At 31.6% G+C, this 19,234-nt stretch overlaps 1 protein-coding gene across 1 annotated transcript in view; it reads left to right on the top strand.

Moving 5' to 3' along the window:
- Nucleotides 1-12,499: 12,499 nt before the first annotated feature.
- Nucleotides 12,500-19,234, top strand: part of LOC134688060 (uncharacterized) — a 28,107-nt gene continuing 21,372 nt past the window's right edge. The window contains exons 1-2 of the mRNA XM_063548527.1: nt 12,500-12,761; nt 18,832-19,033. Coding sequence (XP_063404597.1) covers nt 12,616-12,761; nt 18,832-19,033 — 348 coding nt within the window. The 5' untranslated portion in view covers nt 12,500-12,615. The remainder of the gene's footprint in view (nt 12,762-18,831; nt 19,034-19,234) is intronic.

Below are 19,234 nucleotides of genomic sequence, written 5' to 3'. Positions count from 1 at the left end.
ACACATCCAGCGAAAGCTCTATCATTGTACAGCCCATGCGGGACGGCTGCAGTGCAGGCAATTTGGTGTCATGATATCACAGTAGCATGGGTTCGAATCCAGGCAAGGAAAGAACCAAAAATTTGCGAAAGCAAATTTACAGATCTAACATTGTTGGGTTGATATTTAGACGAATTGTATATATGCATATATATTATAGTTAATTGCTATTAATAAGTATTGCAATATGCGTTGTGTTTCAATGTAATATCAGTATTTAGTTCTATCTTACTTTTGAAAAATAGTTTTTCATATGTGACATCATTTTTGTGCTGTTTCAGAAATTTCATAAATTCAAATATGACGTCATTATTGTGCCTTTTCGCAATCGAAGGTGACGTCATTTTTATGATTTATTGCGTTGAGGCCTGAACTGAGTCGGGTGTGTCTATTCTGTGTTGGTCTTAGCATTATTTATTCGGGTTTTGTTTTCTGTAATTAGTTAATACATCAGTTTCATTATGTATATCTTTTATATTCATTTGATAAAATTTACTGTTTGCAATAGCATTAATTGTTCTAAATAATAACCAGTTTTATTTGCTAATTGAAAATTAAGCGGAATAAAATAATTTAAGACAGCAGAGAAGATAATTCTGTTTAATTGGTTATTCAGTTGTAACTATATGAAATAAAAATCATAAAACGTTTTGGCAGGCAATGCTGACCCAAAACAAGACAGTTGTAATTATATGAAATAAAATCATAAAACGTTTTGGCAGGCAATGCTGACCCAAAACAAGACAGTTGTAATTATATGAAATAAAATCATAAAACGTTTTGGCAGGCAATGCTGACCCAAAACAAGACAGTTGTAATTATATGAAATAAAATCATAAAACGTTTTGGCAGGCAATGCTGGCCCAAAACAAGACAGTTGTAATTATAAGAAATAAAAATCATAAAACGTTTTGGCAGGCAATGCTGACCCAAAACAAGACAGTTGTAATTATAAGAAATAAAAATCATAAAATGTTTTGGCAGGCAATGCTGACCCAAAACAAGACAGTTGTAATTATATGAAATAAAGATAATAAACGTTTTGGCAGGCAATGCTGACCCAAAACAAGACAGTTGTAATTTATGAAATAAAGATAATAAACGTTTTGGCAGGCAAAGCTGACCCAAAACAAGACAGTTGTGATGGTATGAAATAAAGATCATAATGTTTTGTCAGGTAATACTGACCCGCAACAGCTGACGTATAAAGTTCTGATACTAAATTTATTCTTTTTAGCTGTTAAATTCTATAAACGTATTTGACTTCAATCCTTGAATCACGGATACTATAAGGACCATTCCATCCATGAACTGCGGTAGAAGTCTTTGGTTGTAAAGATATTGTTTCGGTTAATCAAAGTACTAATTGTCTGTGCTAAAATATATAAAGGATTCTATATTTAAATGTCTGGATGTAAGAAGAAATATGAATTCTGAATCATACTTACATTGTAACTGCGATTCTATTGTAATTTAATTGCTGTGATCCTGGTCGGAATAAGATTTACACCTTTTATCATTTTTACCAGTAAGAGATAATTTTAAAGTAATATCTTGGTATATGAAAATAGGAACTTTTAATATTTCTGCTAAATGTGGAAACGTTTTACATAGTAAAGTGATATGTGTTTGGTGTACATGTATGTGAATGTATTTTTTTCCCAAGTCATATATAATTATATTCACGTCGCCAGAGTCCTCGGGTGGGGGATCCACTCTTTTAGCTTTAGAGTGGATTTCAGATCCACTCTTTCAGCCAAAGAGTGGATTTGTGGCAGGTTTTTCTCCCCACCTTTGCTATTCTTTGTCATTTATTCAATTGACATGATATTAGTTGATGTAATTTCGTAGTAATTATGTATTATTATTTCATATTAAATATGAACTTTTATGTCAAATGTTTTATTTTCAAAATGTATTTTTTGCATTTTATGATTTTGAATAAATGACCTTTTTTCGTCAGTTTAGTTTTTATATCATATAGCAAATCAAGCTCAGACTCTGGCTTGTGTATACGTAGTATGTTTATGGTATCTAGCTGTCTGTCTTAAAACCAGTTTTATTTGCTAATTGAAAATTAAGCGGAATAAAATAATTTAAGACAGCAGAGAAGATAATTCTGTTTAATTGGTTATTACTAACCGACTTAAATAAAAGAGTGAGCTTTTATTACTGTAAATGTATAATGTCTCTAGTCTGGTCAAAGGGTCAGAGTGTCCTACTTAATTAAACGATAAATTGTGGAAATTAGATAACTTGTTTTCACGTGCAGAGAAATTTCTTTTATGACCAATGCATGATTGGATATCATCTTTCTTATTGGTCAATGGCCTTGCGGGTCAGCACGAGTTCACGTGTAAGTGCATTGTGGTCACTTCCTTTTATCATCAGCATTTGATGTGTTAACTTGTGATTCTTATCAAACAATTTGTTCAAAATTCCCACCCACATACCGCCCTTTATATTATCTTTTGAAGTAAATATGTTTATTTATGGGGCAGGTTTTTCTCCCCACCTTTGCTATTCTTTGTCATTTATTCAATTGACATGATATTAGTTGATGTAATTTCGTAGTAATTATGTATTATTATTTCATATTAAATATGAACTTTTATGTCAAATGTTTTATTTGCAAAATGTATTTTTTGCATTTTATGATTTTGAATAAATGACCTTTTTTCGTCAGTTTAGTTTTTATATCATATAGCAAATCAAGCTCAGACTCTGGCTTGTGTATACGTAGTATGTTTATGGTATCTAGCTGTCTGTCTTAAAAGGATATTCTTATCCCAAGCATAAAAACATAGTCGTATTTGAAACAACCTTTTTCAATGTTTTCTCTTCAGTGCTGAACAACTTTGTACTTTTTTTCACTCTCGATCTTTTATATCTGGGCGTCACTGGTGAGTCTTGTGTGGACGAGGCGCATTTTTGGCGTATTGAATTTCAAACCTGATGCTTTTTGTTATCTATTTATCATGTGTTTCTTTGTCTAATACGTTCTCCTATTTATTTGTATTGTAGTCCTGTAATATTATGTTGTCATTTCAATGTTATATTAAACATTGCCATTAAAGTGCGAGGTTTAGCATGCCACAAAACCAGGTTCAACCCACCATTTTTTCCTTTAAAAATGTCCTGTACCAAGTCAGGAATATGGCCATTGTTATATTATTGTTCATTCCTGTGTGTGTTACATTGTAACGTTGTGTCGATTGTTTTTTCTTAATTTTGAGTGTAAATTCACATTGCGCGAAGACGTGTCACGGTACTTGTCTATCCCAAATTCATGTATTTGGTTTTGATGTTATATTTGTTATTCTCGTGGGATTTTATCTGATGCTTGGTCCGTTTCTGTGTGTGTTACATTTCAGTGTTGTGTCGTTGTTCTCCTCTTATATTTAATGCGTTTCCCTCGGTTTTAGTTTGTTACCCCGATTTTGTTTTTGGTCCATGGATTTATGAGTTTTGAACAGCGGTATACTACTGTTGCCTTTATTCAATATGTCAGTAAAAGTTCAATAATTTAGTTTAAATTGATATTAAAGAGGGACGAAAAATACCATGAGGACAGTTAACTCATCATAGAACTTTTACTATTAATATAATATCCCCTCATGGTGAGCTGCTTAATCGGCATCTAGTCCATCTACTAGCTTTATATGAAGTAAACAACTTTGATAGCTTGTATTTATCATACAAAATGGTTCTATTATATTTTTCCTTAACAAAATGAAAGAGCACTGTAATTGTTGTTATAAAAAATTTATGTACTTCTTGAAGAGTTTGAACTTCTATTACCTTGTTTACCATATTATAAAGGGAATACTGTTTTAATAAAAAGAAAAATTAGTATTGAATGAATAGGGAATATAAATACGAAAACGAAAATGATAACAGGAATCACTAATAATACTTAGCAGTTCTAAAGACAACATCGTTTAGGTGCAAAACTTGCTGTAGCATATCGATGTAGAAATCTCACAAAAATCATTTAGAACATAGAAAAAACACCATGGAAATTCGCTCAGTCAAATTGTTAAAATATAAAGCTGTATTCAGGTCAAATAACTACTCTTAGTGGTAACTTGAGTTTGAAGACCGCGTAATTGAGTCAATAGCGAGTTGGTTCCGGTTGATCGTATCGATTACCTGATCAGGTGACCGTAAAACTTATTCAAAAATGCGTTTATCATAGATTATTTGATAGCAAATTGTATGCACCTGACGTCATGCGTTTTGTTTGAAAAAAAATCATAAGTATAAAAGGCCGAAAAAGAACGACGTAAACAATCATTGAGGACCCAAAATTGCGAAAGGTTTTGCCAAATAAAGATAGGAGGGTTACACATTTCTAGGGTTGAAACTCTTGGAACATCTTTTTGGGAGAAAAAAATCTAATTTTTTGCAAACAGTTAATTTATACATGAAGTTACAAAATATATCACCATATCATTATTTATTCATGTCAACATTGATGGCAAAAAGTAGGTAGTATTGGAGAGACAATCAGGTTTCATCAACTATTTTGTACATGAGAAAATATCTGTATAAAGTCAGGTATATGTGATTTTACTTTAAATCGTTGATTTCATGCGTTCTATCGCATATTCCTATTGAAGGTTTGTGTGGCGTGAGGTTTTCAAAGAAAAGATCAAGATATGAATCAGACAATCAAGTCTCTGAAGTAGCATTACGTTTTACGGAATAGCCTCACTGAAAAGTGGTTTAATGAGTGACAAGACGTCATTAATATAAATAGTTGAACGATGTCGTCTGACGCTTTATTTATTATTCATTTTTTTTTTTTTTTTTGCCTTTTCACACTTTTTGTTAACATTTTTTGCATATTAAACCATATTCAAGAGTCTAATGATGTCTATACCACCTAAAATGCGAATGCGGTCCACTTCAAATAAATCCCATAACACACATATAAAATATAATAAATGAATTATTATCAGCAACCAAGGATTTGTATAGTAAGATCTCACTATACAAATCCTTGTTACGACTATCAACTTTCTAAATAAATGAGTTATACGAAGTATGTGCATCCACTTTAAAGAACTCTAAAGAATAGCCCTGGAAAGAAGAGAACAGAGGATTTTAGAAACGTTCTCAAGATACGATGTATATTTGCTGAATGTCTATCATAAAATCATAATTAGATATTCGATCTACTTAAATATTTACATTGTTTACCATTAATGTGTAAATATGTAGAAATGCTAATGATTTGCATACATTATAAATGTTCACGAGATAAAAGTAAAATTTACAGAAAGGTCACATAGTTGAGCATAAAATCATAACATTTTATTTACCTTTCATCATTTGAGGGGAAATTGTTTTTGTGTTTACAGTTGAAATGTTATAAACAATTAACATGGGCAATTTAAAGATGAACTTTGACGAAATATTAACAACATATCTGGGAGAATTCGGTACTTATCAGAAGAAAATTTACTTTTTATTATGTTTACCGTCCATTAGTGCAGGATTTCATATGGTTGTGTCTGTGTTTCTTCTTGGAACTCCAAAATACAGGTAAGAGTAGTATTTTCCAACATTAAATAAACTGACCGTTAGCAATTCAGAAAGTTTTCTTTGAAATTTAGAAAGTTTCTTATGGTTTGCAATAACTATTTTTTCAGAATATATGGATTTTACTTAAACAATAATTCAGAGTCGTGACCCTTTGGTCAAACAAATGTCAACCATTGACTGAGCTAATTTGTAAACGTTTATTTGAAAATAATTATTATCAAAAGCATGATTTATAAAATGACTCTGATTGTCCCAGATATTCCTTATTGGTTCTAACACCAGTGAGGAGCAAGTCATTCATAATCAAATTATTTCTCTCAGTAAGGAAATCCTCCGTGAGTCCTCAAAATGTTTTCATTTCTATACGCTTTATTGTGATTTGAAGATCAAGGACAAAAATAAAATATTTGTAGTCCTATTTGGGGTTTTAACCATGATTCATATATATCAATATTGTCTCACGTACATTTACTCCATATCCCTTCATATTGTCATTAGGTATACGACAGACTGGGAAACTGCTTATATACTAAAACTAAAAATCAGAAAGCTTCAGACAGTTTTGCTAATTATTATCTTCGTATCAGCTGAGAAATCCTTGGCAAAGTGTTTTCGTTTCTGTTGGTTTTCAGTAAAAAAAACCAAAGAGTTCATATATAACAAACACCAAGTGGATATTTGAGAGGCTTGAAAGTCACTTTCAGTTTCTGAAACATGCTCAGGTAACATATTACCTATTAAAACTCCCGAGTTCGTTTACGTTGAAAGTAAAGATATTTTTATCATGATTATCTTTCTAAATGATTGTTGATTGATTGATTGTTGGTTGCTTAACGTCCAGTGGAAACTATTGCATGCATTTTCAGGACGAAAACAAGTTCACAATAAAAGGAATATGTAGTTCTTGTAATAGAGGCCATCCGGGATGATGGTCGGGGAAATTTGAGCTGTCACTGGAACGTAAGTGAACATTGAATAGGGACAGAAATTTTTCCTTGCAACAGGTCACCAACGGACCCCTCAAAGAATTGTTGCAAATGTTCTTAACGTGCAAAGAGTGCGTTACACGAGGCGTCGGATTTAACGTCCCCATTCTGACCGGACTTGGCTGCAAACTTGATACATTCCGCACAGCCAAACGGACGCCCCACTTTGGCAAGCGTTTTATTGCCGGTTTGGAGAAGACCAAGTCACCCTTGGGGATTTCTAAATAATGTAAACTGTATGTATAATAATCAAAATAGAATTTTATATAACTATTTTAAGAAGATAAAACGCAAACTATAAATTCTTTCCCATGTTCCGACGACGAGTTATTGTGAGGATTTACATTTCTAAAAACAACCCGGTTTGGAAATTTACACGAATATATTAGTCACGCATTCTTTGCATAAAAAATGAATATGCATTGCTATAAATAAATTTAAGTTTGTTTTTTTGCATCTTCCTTCATAAAAATTAATAAAATGTATATATTTCAGTTACCTACAAATCTTTAATTTGCAAATTCAGAAAATAATGTAGATCATTTAACAATTTCAAACACATATCACAAAATATACCGGTTCATAATAACTAATTGTTTTAAAAAAAAGTATTTCAGGTTAGCGCATAAAATATATATATACCTCTAAGAAACAATATTTTCGCCAACGCAACATTGCCACACATGAATTCTGGTGGAGATATATATGAGAGCAAAAGTAGAATTTCATCAAAAAGAGTTAGGATTGATATAAGGAATTCTGAATAATTATGGTAAACATATACAGTACGTACTACCTATGCGCTAAAATAACCTGCCATTCTTTCACTAGACTATGCTTAAACATTAGTAGGTACTAGTAATTGGTGCTACAAGTAGTAAGAATTAGTGTGTATGTGTGTGAGGGTTTTTTTCTTTTTTTTTTTTTCCTCTCTTGTTTAATTTACATATATTTGTTGTATGACGGATTTTTATTTGGTTATTTATGTTATTTATCAGTTATAAACAATTTCAATTTTTGTAAGCTCTTCTTTGATTTACGATTTCACACATGCTACCCATCTTCGAAGATTTTGATACCTATAAATCTTTTCGATTTTATTTCAATTGTTGTGAAACTAATGATTATCATACGAGTTTCATACTTATGTCTAACTTAATCTTTTTTCGACATATTTAACATGAAAAACACAAATAAAGTTGCATTCTTTATCGATAACTTCTGTTGCCATGACTACAAATCTTAAAAGGTTTTTATTTTAGTACAATGTTTCTTGTTGTGATATATATACACTGAATACATATTCATTAGTAATTGCAGTAATTTTATAAACATCTATAAGACGTCAATGTAATAAATAACAATACATGAATACATGTTTACGTTGACAATTGCACAAGTTTGACATGTGATCTTTCAATTTTAAACAATTTCACCTGAAAAGACATGTAGTTACTTCAAGTTTTGTCTCACCGCAGTCGATAATGTATGCCGTTATGAAACCTAAAAAAAGTGTATGACATGCATCTAACAAGGTTGACTAATTGTTTTCAAACAAATATTTACACGGTCCTACATTCTTTATCATATAAACAGAGGTAATTGTCATATGTGTCGCATAAAACACATTCAAATACCATATTTAAGGAACACCAATTGACATGTTATAAAATCTTAATGAGATGCATTTTGACGATCTCTTAGTAAATGATATTGGAGAATTCGGAGTTTATCAGAAGAAAATCTATTTTCTATTGTGTTTACCATCAATCAGTGTAGGATGTCACATGGTTATTTCTGTGTTTCTGATGGGTAGTCCAGAACGTAGGTAAGAACACTTCAGAAATCGTTTATGTTATAAAAATGCATTAGTTAAGGTATAGGGTACAATTAATGAAGGAAATTGTGTATAAATTCCTAACACACCATCCCTTGATGCTTTTGACAAGACAAAAAACTCTTCTGTTCGCATTCGGCACGATCTTGATGCAAACAGGTCTTGAAGGCATAAAACTTTGTTCAGTGCTCTGAGCACAAAAATCGTGCTCGAAACATGAAATCCAGCAATTTGATTTGTTGATTTTCGAGTCTGAGTACAAAAATCATGCTCGAAAGTGTTATGACCATGAGGCCTGGACTCATGCACGTTTATGATGACGACGTCCAGAAAACACAAAACATTATTACGATTTTATTCTGATACATCAGAATCTGACACGTCATAGTCACGATTTTTATCTAGCTAGACAAATACGGCTGACTTCCACAAATGTTACGGGACGCATCTAACGGTCAGGGTGCATTTCCTACCTCTACGGACCATTCCTGATTTGTAGGAATCTGAGACGAACGTATACTTCTTCGTTAAGATAATGTTAGGACATCCCAGACTTTTCGTCGGCTCGGTTTGAACGCTGCATTAGTCAAGATTCCAAATATACCGAGACTTTTAATTCTGAATATATATATATATATATATATAACTCGTCTAAACATCAACCCAACAATGTTAGATCTGTAAATTTGCTTTTGCAAATTTTTGGTTCTTCCCTCGCCGGGATTCGAACTCATGCTACTGTGATATCGTGACACCAAATCGCCTGCACTGCAGCCGTCTCGCTAGACCACACGACCACCTGGGCTCTCAAAAAAAGAGCCTTCGGTGGGCATGTGTTACCTTTCCACGTCAGTTTTAATCTAGCGGCGTACTACAGTACATGATATATAAGGCATGAAGATGTTATTGTTACAGATCAGCTAAATTATCTATAGTATATATCATTGTTTATCCCGTCAATATCGTCTTTTCATTAAGAACAAGGATACAGTGTAGCCCAGTACAATCATATAATGAACATATACCTTTAAATAGAGGATTGAAAACATTATTAATTGATTTAACATATTATATGAATAAACAAACACAACAGTGATGTGAAATACAACATTTAGTGAATATTAAGTTTAAGTTTGATTGAAGAAGATATGATGAATATATTACAAGGTTTATAACTTGTTTGATATAAGTGTAAATAACACCAGCAGTGTTATGTTTTTTATTGTGTGAATTATACTGATGAAAATGCCTACGAGCATACAAAATATACCACTTTCCTTTTCATCAAAGAAAGTATTATGTGCCTAATCCGGCCATTTTTGTTCATGATAAAGTTGTCTTACATTTGAATATAATAAATCTATTACATAAGTGTCAGAATTCTTAATTTTAATTTTGATTTTAATAAATTAACATGCATTTCGTCACATGGCGCGTGAAATTTTAAAACTTCAGGGTTTTTTCAATGGGGTTCAAAATCCAAGGCACACTGTCTGCATCGCATACATATATTCTACTACTGAATCAAGTGAGATACGATGTTTGACAACTCAAGGCAGTTTAACGATAGAAGTCAAGATTGCATATTATGAATGGTTGTGAAAATAGCCATATTATATATCATATAACGCAATTAATCGTACGTGCAGATGGAGGTGAATAAATAAACGTCCATTTTTAGGTTACATCATTGTTCGATCAAATATCACTTAATATCAGGGACTTCGGGTATTAACATAATAATTAGTAAGGTTAAATTTTTATAAGGATCTATAATTCTTTGTTTTAATTAATACATGAAAATTATGTTCATCAGTATATATTAGACGTGTCCGTAATTTTTTAAACATCATGTGTATCGTGTAACGCATTCATGCTTTTAGTTCTTTGAAATCCAGCTTTTAAGATTTTTGATTAAGAAACAATTGATGCAACCTATACTTTATTGTAGTTTAAACATGGTAATAGGCATTATATCCATGAGTATTTTGCCCAAGCGATAGTGAGGGCTAAAATAACACGAATATAATACATACCAATGTTAAAACTACAATAAAGTATAGCTTGCATCAATTATTTCGATACTGATTAGGACAATTAAGGTAATTTATATGTCCAATGTGAAGTGTGGACTATTTGTGTAAGCTCTTCCATGAACCTCCCATTCTTGTTTTTAAACAAGTAAACGACTGCCAATGTGATTTTTAAGAGGGGGGAGTTTGAACAGCCAGCATGAACGGTTGTCGTATCTAGTTCAAATATGTCAATTTCGAATTGCAACACGTTACAGTCATAGTAAATGAATAAGTTACCACATGTGCATCATTAAAAGGTTGGAGGTGTTTTAAGTTGATCAAATATATGAAATGCATGCCAATTTGATCCAACTCATTATTCTGCAGTAGTCAATGTACGCATTTGCAAACAAATTTTATTTGATTTAGAGCATGGGTCACAAAGCGAATGAAGCACGTCATGTTAGAATCCTATTTTAATATATCATTCTACATAAGAAATATATGGCGTATACAGTGAAAATTGCATTTCAGGATTCGCAATTTATATACACTGATTAAATGAGTATGTCAACAATGAAATTGCCATTGTTAGTACTTAAAAATATTCGTACATCTAGATAAACACCAAGCTGTCGTTAAATAAAAATTGATACCTGCATTTATCATGATTATCAATATCCACAAAAGTCTTTTTTCTTCACACAATTTTCTATATATATTTATAAAGCACTCAACAAAATAAATGATAATGTGTTTTACTGTTTGATATTTACTTAATAACCATGACAACGCAAACCCTACACCGCATAGGGCTATAAGATGAATTTTAAAGTACATCTATTTTAATTTATTACTTTCGTTGCACTGGATGCGTATATTTTATTGTCGCTAATGCACAATCTACAGATTACAATTTCATTTTTGTCATAACTATTATACACAAATTTGACAACTATAAGGCTGTTTGCTCCTCTGCTAAAAAAAAATAAGCTGGCTGAATAAGTTATAAATCAGTAGTGTATAAATAACTGAATTTAACAAGTAGGAAAATGCATAGGTCTGTATCCTTGCTTTTAAGATATAAGTAACTGACACTTTGGCGATAAATGATTCTCTGTAGATTATTTTTTTTATAAATATTTCATATTAGGACCCTTTTCCTTCAAAAACCATGAAAAAAACAAGATTTTCAATATAAAGTGCAATACAGTTATGACAGAAAAGTATGGATAGTGGGTAAAATTGTAATTGCCTTACATGGATAAAAGTAGAGGATTCTGAATAACTGACAAAAATATCAAAAACAAGAGTACCGAACATCCTTAAAATGTTGTTCACTACAGTTACTGAGAAAAAAATAAAAATATCACTTTCATCTAAAACTTTTAAAGATGTGCATTCTTACAGATGTAGAAAAAATCGATTATAAGAATTAATCACTGGAGTGCGAATAGAAATGTAGAATAAATATATAAAAAAAAATCTTTTGCATTTAAGAGTACGACAAAAAGAAGCAATTAACCCTGGCGCCAAATATAATCTGCTAGTTAAAATTTACAAATAAGTTTACCTACAGTTACATGTACACTGCTAGATGTAGATTTGAAACCATTATTTTTGTAATATTATTGTTCTGTTTGGCGTTGAGTAGAGTGAACCGTTATAATTGATAAAAATCATTATTATAAAGTAAAACGAAACCCGAAAAATTGTTAAGTTTTAAAAAATCCGGTTGAAAGACGCACCACATGCACTTTAAGTCTATTTTCATCTTTAACAATTTAACATTAAAAGAGTGATGTCCTGTTTAGAAAACAAAGCTATCCTTGTCCTTCTATAATAGAACATTTTTATAGTTACAGATTGATTTAAAGTTGTTTTGAATAACTTTGATGTGATCTTCGAATAGATAACTATTCATGACTCTATAAAAAAATATCAACAATTGTGACCATTTTGAGTCAAAATTGAAAACGGTTTCAAATTTTAGTAAATACTATTTGTTAAAATGAAAATGATTTTTTGAAACGTAGGTAATTTTAATAAACTCAAGTGTGTTTACCGTATCGACCTCATCCTTTCTCCATCAATTTCATATTTAAATTCGCCATCAACACATACACACCTATTTTTCTCAACTGCCATTTAACTTTTCGCTAAATTTGGAGATAGTGGATGAAGAAAGATGCATTTTGACGATCTTTTAGTCGAAAAGCTTGGTGAATTCGGCCCCTACCAGAAAAAGACATATTTTTGGTTGTGTTTGACGTCAGTTAGTGCAGGATTTCATATGGTTATTTCTGTGTTTCTCCTGGGGACTCCTAAATACAGGTAAAGATGCATTATGCTATTATTATATGAATGACACATATATTTTTAGCTAGATTAATTCCAAATACAAAAAAAATATGCCTCCAGAAGTACACTAATTAAACAAAACTATATAAAAAAGAAGATGTGGAATGATTGCCAATGAGACAACTATCCACAAAATACCAAAATGACACAAATATTAACAACTATAGGTCACCGTACGGCCTTCAACAATGAGCAAACCCCATACCGCATAGTCAGCTATAAAAGGCCCCGATAAGACAATGTAAAACAATTGAAACGAGAAAACTAACGGCATTATTTATGTAAAAAAAATGAACGAAAAACAAATATGTAACACATAAACAAACGACAACCACTGAATTACAGGCTCCTGACTTGGGACAGGCATATACATAAATAATGTGGCGGGGTTAAACATGTTAGCGGGATCCCAACCCTCCCCCTAACCTGGGACAGTGGTATAACAGTACAACATAAGAACGAACTATAAAAATCAGTTGAAAAAGGCTTAACTCATCAGATAGACAAAAACTATATACACTTTCTCAGTCATTAAAGTACCTACTGACATCAAATGCTAAAACAGGAAATTTTTGTAAAAAGCTTTATCATATGGTTACATTTGCTATAATCCATTTATAATATTTCATTGAAATGTCTTACAATATTTTTTTAATTTGGTTGAGACTTTCAAATTATAATGAAAATCAGCGAAAGAAGGAACATCGAAAGTAAACCCTCCTTCCAGGGAACACTTTGAGCTTGGACCATTATTCTACATATATTATTTCCCCTCCTCTATATACATGTAAGCCACTTGTGGTTCCATAATTGGTAGTAAAGTACGTTGTTGTTGTTAAATAGATATTAATCATATTATCGTTAGCCAGATATATTTATGGTGCTTGCCGCAGTTTATTGATGTTGCCATACGTTTTATACTGCCTACTAAGCTTGTTATCTATTTTCTTTATATAATATTTTGCTCCTTGATGAAAACCTTCCTGTGACATTGAGATGAAGAACAGCAATGAAAGAGCGGTTCCTTTGCTTTTTGTGCTTTTTTCTGTGCATGTATTGATTTCGAGTAATTGATTGATACCCTATATCATCTCATTTCTATTCCATACTCCACATAAGATAATACACTGAATGTTCAACTAAATGAAAATCCAGAAACCATAATCGTCTTTTGATAAATTTGGTAATAAACGTGAATATTTCGTCTATCAACGAAATAATAAGTCAAGCGTCTTCTTACACTTTATAATAACTTTTGATTATGTAAAGTTTATATGGTACATTCGGTACTATCGCTACGATTTATCTACTGAGACTCTACATGTGTATTGTCAACCAAAGCTCGGTTATGTAATACTTATAATGAGTTGTCATAAATAAAGAAATATACAAATTGCTGCAATTGAATGCATTTATATTCTTATTTATGTATGTATATTGATTTAATCGAAAAGAAATACTTTATGAAGTTTATACATGTACTAATAGTCAAAACTCTTATAAATTAAATAAACTTTAATAAGACAGTTTCTCATACTGTATGTCTGACTTCGTGTCATGCTGACTGTTACAAAAGGAAACAGTTACATGTATGAGCTGTTAGATTTTCACTTACATTTAATACCCTTACTTTAAATGTTAACAGTGGTATCGTGTCTAACAGCTGACCTACTGGCTCGCTTGAATTAGCTATCATTCATTAGCGCATAACTGATAACAATTTTGAAAATATGTAATTTTTTGCAATAAAATTTGCTGAATCCTAGGCTATCTCACGTCTAATTTAATCAGTTAAAACGGACACTGATAATACCGATGCTGCTGATGTTTTTATTGATCATACTGACGTCGGCATCCTTATTTCTAAGATCTTTGACCACATTGCTTGGTATGCTTGTTGTTTATTTTAGGTTTTCTAGGGGGCCTTAATTTTTCAAAATTAACTTGACATATTTATCACACAAATATAGCTGCATTCAAATTGGAAATTGTGGGTGTAAAGGTAGAACTTCGAATTCTAGACTCTGCGACTAATGTTGTTACGAATTTACATGTATTGCATTGTTCAGTCGTAAATACGCAATTTGTTAGAGAAAAAAAGTTCCTTTGCATAAACAGAGCAAACGCAATGAACCCAATGGCACGTATTTGTTTTAACAGCGCGTAAGCTTAAAAAGACTTAAATGATAGAAAACGGGTTGATTTATATCAGATTTAATTGTTACATATTTTATATGACAAAATTGATTTTTGTAAAACGTGGCAGCTTTTTTTGTAATGTAAACATTGGGATTTTTTTTTAATTAGATCAAAGGGAAGCTAAACTCAATTCTTGTGCTGGTATCATAAAAGGTACCTTTTTGCTCGACTTTAATTGTTATATGAACATGGACCTTGGTGTGTACTACACCGTCATCCTATATCGCATTTGAAAAGTTCAAAAGGCACGTTGTTCTGACTGACAAACAGTTTTTGGTCTAACTCATTAATGCCGCGTGCTAATTAGAAATGCAGCAAAATTAATGCTTATTTCCAAGAATTTGGCTTCCATCCCACGACATCTTGGCGGTTCACTCAGGCTGACATCTTCTTGACTAAAAGATTAACAAAATTAATATTTAGTCAACAAACTCAATGAAGTTAATTGAATTGCTTCCAATACTTTATCTGGAACTTACCATCAAAAATCGTTTTTAATCAAAAGGTTCAAAACGTGAAAGTTAAATTAATTCTGAAAATTGGTGGATTGATATCTCGATTATATAGCTGTTTCTTTTATATACAGTAACAAGAAATATACCGAAAAGTAAATATTCTGGAATTTAAGTTGAGCATGCGTTTTAAATTTGTAGGCGTTATCGTACTTGGATAAAGCAGTTTTAGTCATTGTAAACTTTCTAGGATCGTATATAAGAGATAATTGAATATAAAAATTCCAAACTTTATATCTTTCTCTGTAACAATATGCCCTTGCAATAGTCCTAACATTCTTCTTCGTTTGTGTTAATTTTGTTTTCTATCCAATTTATATAAATAATATGCATGCACTTATATATTTTGTATATTGAAGTGTTTTTAAAAATTGGAGAATGGAGAAGACAACATTTAGTATGTTTGACTTGTGTCTAATCCAATTTGTATATCAACTACATATATTTTCAAACTAATTTAAATTACATTATATATCGAAAGTTTCAATTGTATACAAAACATGCATATATTCTTATTAAATAATGAAATACATTAAAGCAGATGGAATATTAAAAAAATAAAAATAAAATTGTGTTGAGTGGTGAACACTTTATATAATAACGGAACCTTGGATTGATTGATTAATTGTTGGTTAACGTCCAGTGGCAACTATTTCATGCATGTTCAGGACGAGAACACGTTAACAATAAATACAATAGGTAGGTCTTGTAAAAATAGAGGCCATTCTGGATGTTGGTCGGGAAAATTTGAATTGCCACTGGCTAGGGACAGAAATTTTACTTTGCAACAGGCCACCTAAGAACCCCTCAAAGAGTTTCCTAGGAACCTTGGAAGAGCTATTTATTACAATATACAAAGTATCCAAGTCCAGATAATATCAGTTCTGGTTTAGGTCATTATTATATTTTAAGGCTTAAATGAAGATCATTTTGTATTGGAAAATGATTTATTCTAATAGCGTTTCGAATTGTTTATATTTCCATATGTTACTTTTCTGATAATTTCATTACAATGCGAAATGGGATGCTCACTTCTAAGTTATTTGGTCTTTTGTGAAGAGTTGTCCACATCTCATTATTTCGAATTAGAAGTAAATTTTACACTTGAGTATTAAGACCACACTGATTTTTTTTAAATGTACAAGGTTAGATCTGGATCAAAATACCTTACCATAATTTATATTTACTTTTAGATGGAAATCAAATATCAGGTATCTAATAACTTTATGTCAATGCATTTTGAAGTTGTTGACAGAAGATTATAATTACATTTCGTGTGAAAACTACTAAAGCATTTATTTTCTTGTGCCAGAAGGTACGTTTCTTCATTGTACATGTAATGATATGTGCCATGATAAACGGTAAACAACTATAAAAATGTAAATTGCAAATTTTATCTTGACAATCATCTCTCAGAAGAAACTGTTGTTCGCGTGCACTTTAATGCCCAATAAAGGATAACCTTTGATGAAAGTTTTGTTATTCATAAAAATCTAGGTGCTCTGGAAGTAAACTAAACTAATCATGCACTTGGGAAATTGTTATTTGTATTTCCGTGATCCACCTTATAAATCAAGGCGACTTCAAACATATATATTTTATATATATTATCAGGTAAACGTACTTTTATTTTAGTTTTTTTTTGTGGTATATGGTTACTGCCTCTTTCGTGTATAACTAACCTAAGCTAAATATCCAAGCTACTCTGAACAGTTTTAAAATTATTATGTGAAATGTACTGCAAATGTGTTCTGTAATATATACTAAGACTGTAGCAGTGGTTACATTGGAAAAATTGAAACTGGAATCGGGTTTTTGACAAACACAATTACTGCACTGGCGTTAAAAGTGCGTAATAAGCTAAATGGTTATTTGAGGTTAATTGAAAGGGTTTACTATAAGTCGCATTTCACTCTACCAGTCGGACACATTATTTGAGGCGATCAATATCTGTTCCTGCTCACATGTCACATGTTTGGAAAATAAGAACCAACGACAAATTTTTCATTGTTTGTATTTACCTGGTCAGGGAATAAACCCACTACCTTTAGCACTCGGACATGCTATACCTTGATAGCACCTGAACAGTGGTTGATATAACTAATGCAAGGCAAGTCCTTTATTATCATCAATTTAGATAAAAGGCAGTTATCGAAACATTTCTAATAATACCGGTATGAGATGGAAGTCATATGAAGACAGTACGCCTATATTAGGAATTAGAGCGTATCAAAAGGAAAACATCCGTTTAGTGTTGTATTTGTCTTTTTCCAAGTCAAATTGATGTGTTAAAGAACGTCTCGTCCTTTAAAAAAAGTTCATCGAAAGATACCAATACCTTGAAGATAACTATTCCGTATCAACCTCACATATAATAAATGATGGTCTTGATAATTTAATTATAGGTATTATAGTACTCTTTCATTTGTCTTTGTAAATTATTACTTTTATCAACTCTTTAGTCTTTTTTGGAAATATCTGTATGACGTGGCTCGGTACTTATGCATCCTGTAACGTTTAATTGTGCTATGGTAAATTTTTGTATTCTTGTGTTTCGTTTTTGCTTATGTGCTTTCTCTCTATGCCTTTTTTGCTTTTCTTTGTTGACATATTTGTTTGTTTTAAGATTATAATACAATGTTGTTGACTGCTGTACCCCTAATTTTGACAATTTAACCTATAATGATCGGGTTATGTTCTTCTAATATATTTTATAATGGTATGATAATAAACCCCTTATGGGAGGGATTGTGCTTGATTTTCATATTATAAAATAATAACTTTTCATTCAGTTTAATTGGGGTCTAGAGCTGGTATGTCAGTAACTGATTTAGTAGTTATAGTAGTCTTTTGTAAATTCATGTATCAGTCATTTTGCTTAGTATCTTTTGTTTCCTATTCTGACATCGGACTCGGAATTCTTTTCAACTGATTTTTAATGTGCGCATTGCTGTGTGTTTCTTTATTCTACATTGGCTTGATTTCACAAAACATATTTAACCCCACCGCATTTTTGTGTCTGTCTAAAGTTAGAAGCCTCCGTTCTTAGTAAGTCGTGTATGTTTTTTAATTATACATGTAGTTCATTTGTTTTGGTGTTTAGTATGACGTCCATTGTCACTAACTTGTATATATTTATGTTTAGGGACCAGATGAAGCACGCCTTGTGTGGGATTTCATTACTGTGTTTAAGACCAATTGTTGGCCTTCGGATGTTTCTTGCTTCTTTGTCGGATTGTTGTCTCTTTGACACATTCGGTTCCCTATGTCCATGTTCAATTTTATTACAGTTATAACAAAACATCAGACGTGCATTCAAAATTTTATTTTAGGTGTGCATTGCCCGGATGGTCAAATGATACATATGAAATCCAAAACGAGGTGCATCGTCAAATGATCAACTTAATGATTCCTGATTCCACGGATGAAACGTTGAAATATTCACAGTGCGAGTTAATCAAGAACAATATTTCTGTAGCTTGTAACCAATGGGTTTACGACAAATCTATTTTCAAATCGACATTCACAAGTGAGGTAAGAGAATAAAGATTGTATATGTACATGAAATTTATTGGTTGAAAAAGTTTCCATTTAAAACATTATGGTTGCTGTGTTTTGGTCAAATAATGTGTTTGCTATTCTTAAAATTTCGTTTTTAATTTTTCAAACTGTTAATCACTAAGATCGTGTACAGAGTTATTTATCAACAGTTTCACTCATACTAACTGTGGAATC

Source organism: Mytilus trossulus, chromosome 10 (assembly GCF_036588685.1).
Source record: "Mytilus trossulus isolate FHL-02 chromosome 10, PNRI_Mtr1.1.1.hap1, whole genome shotgun sequence".
Taxonomy (NCBI): domain Eukaryota; kingdom Metazoa; phylum Mollusca; class Bivalvia; order Mytilida; family Mytilidae; genus Mytilus; species Mytilus trossulus.
The sequence above is the reverse complement of the archived record's forward strand: the minus strand, read 5'-3'. Positions and strand labels throughout refer to the sequence as shown.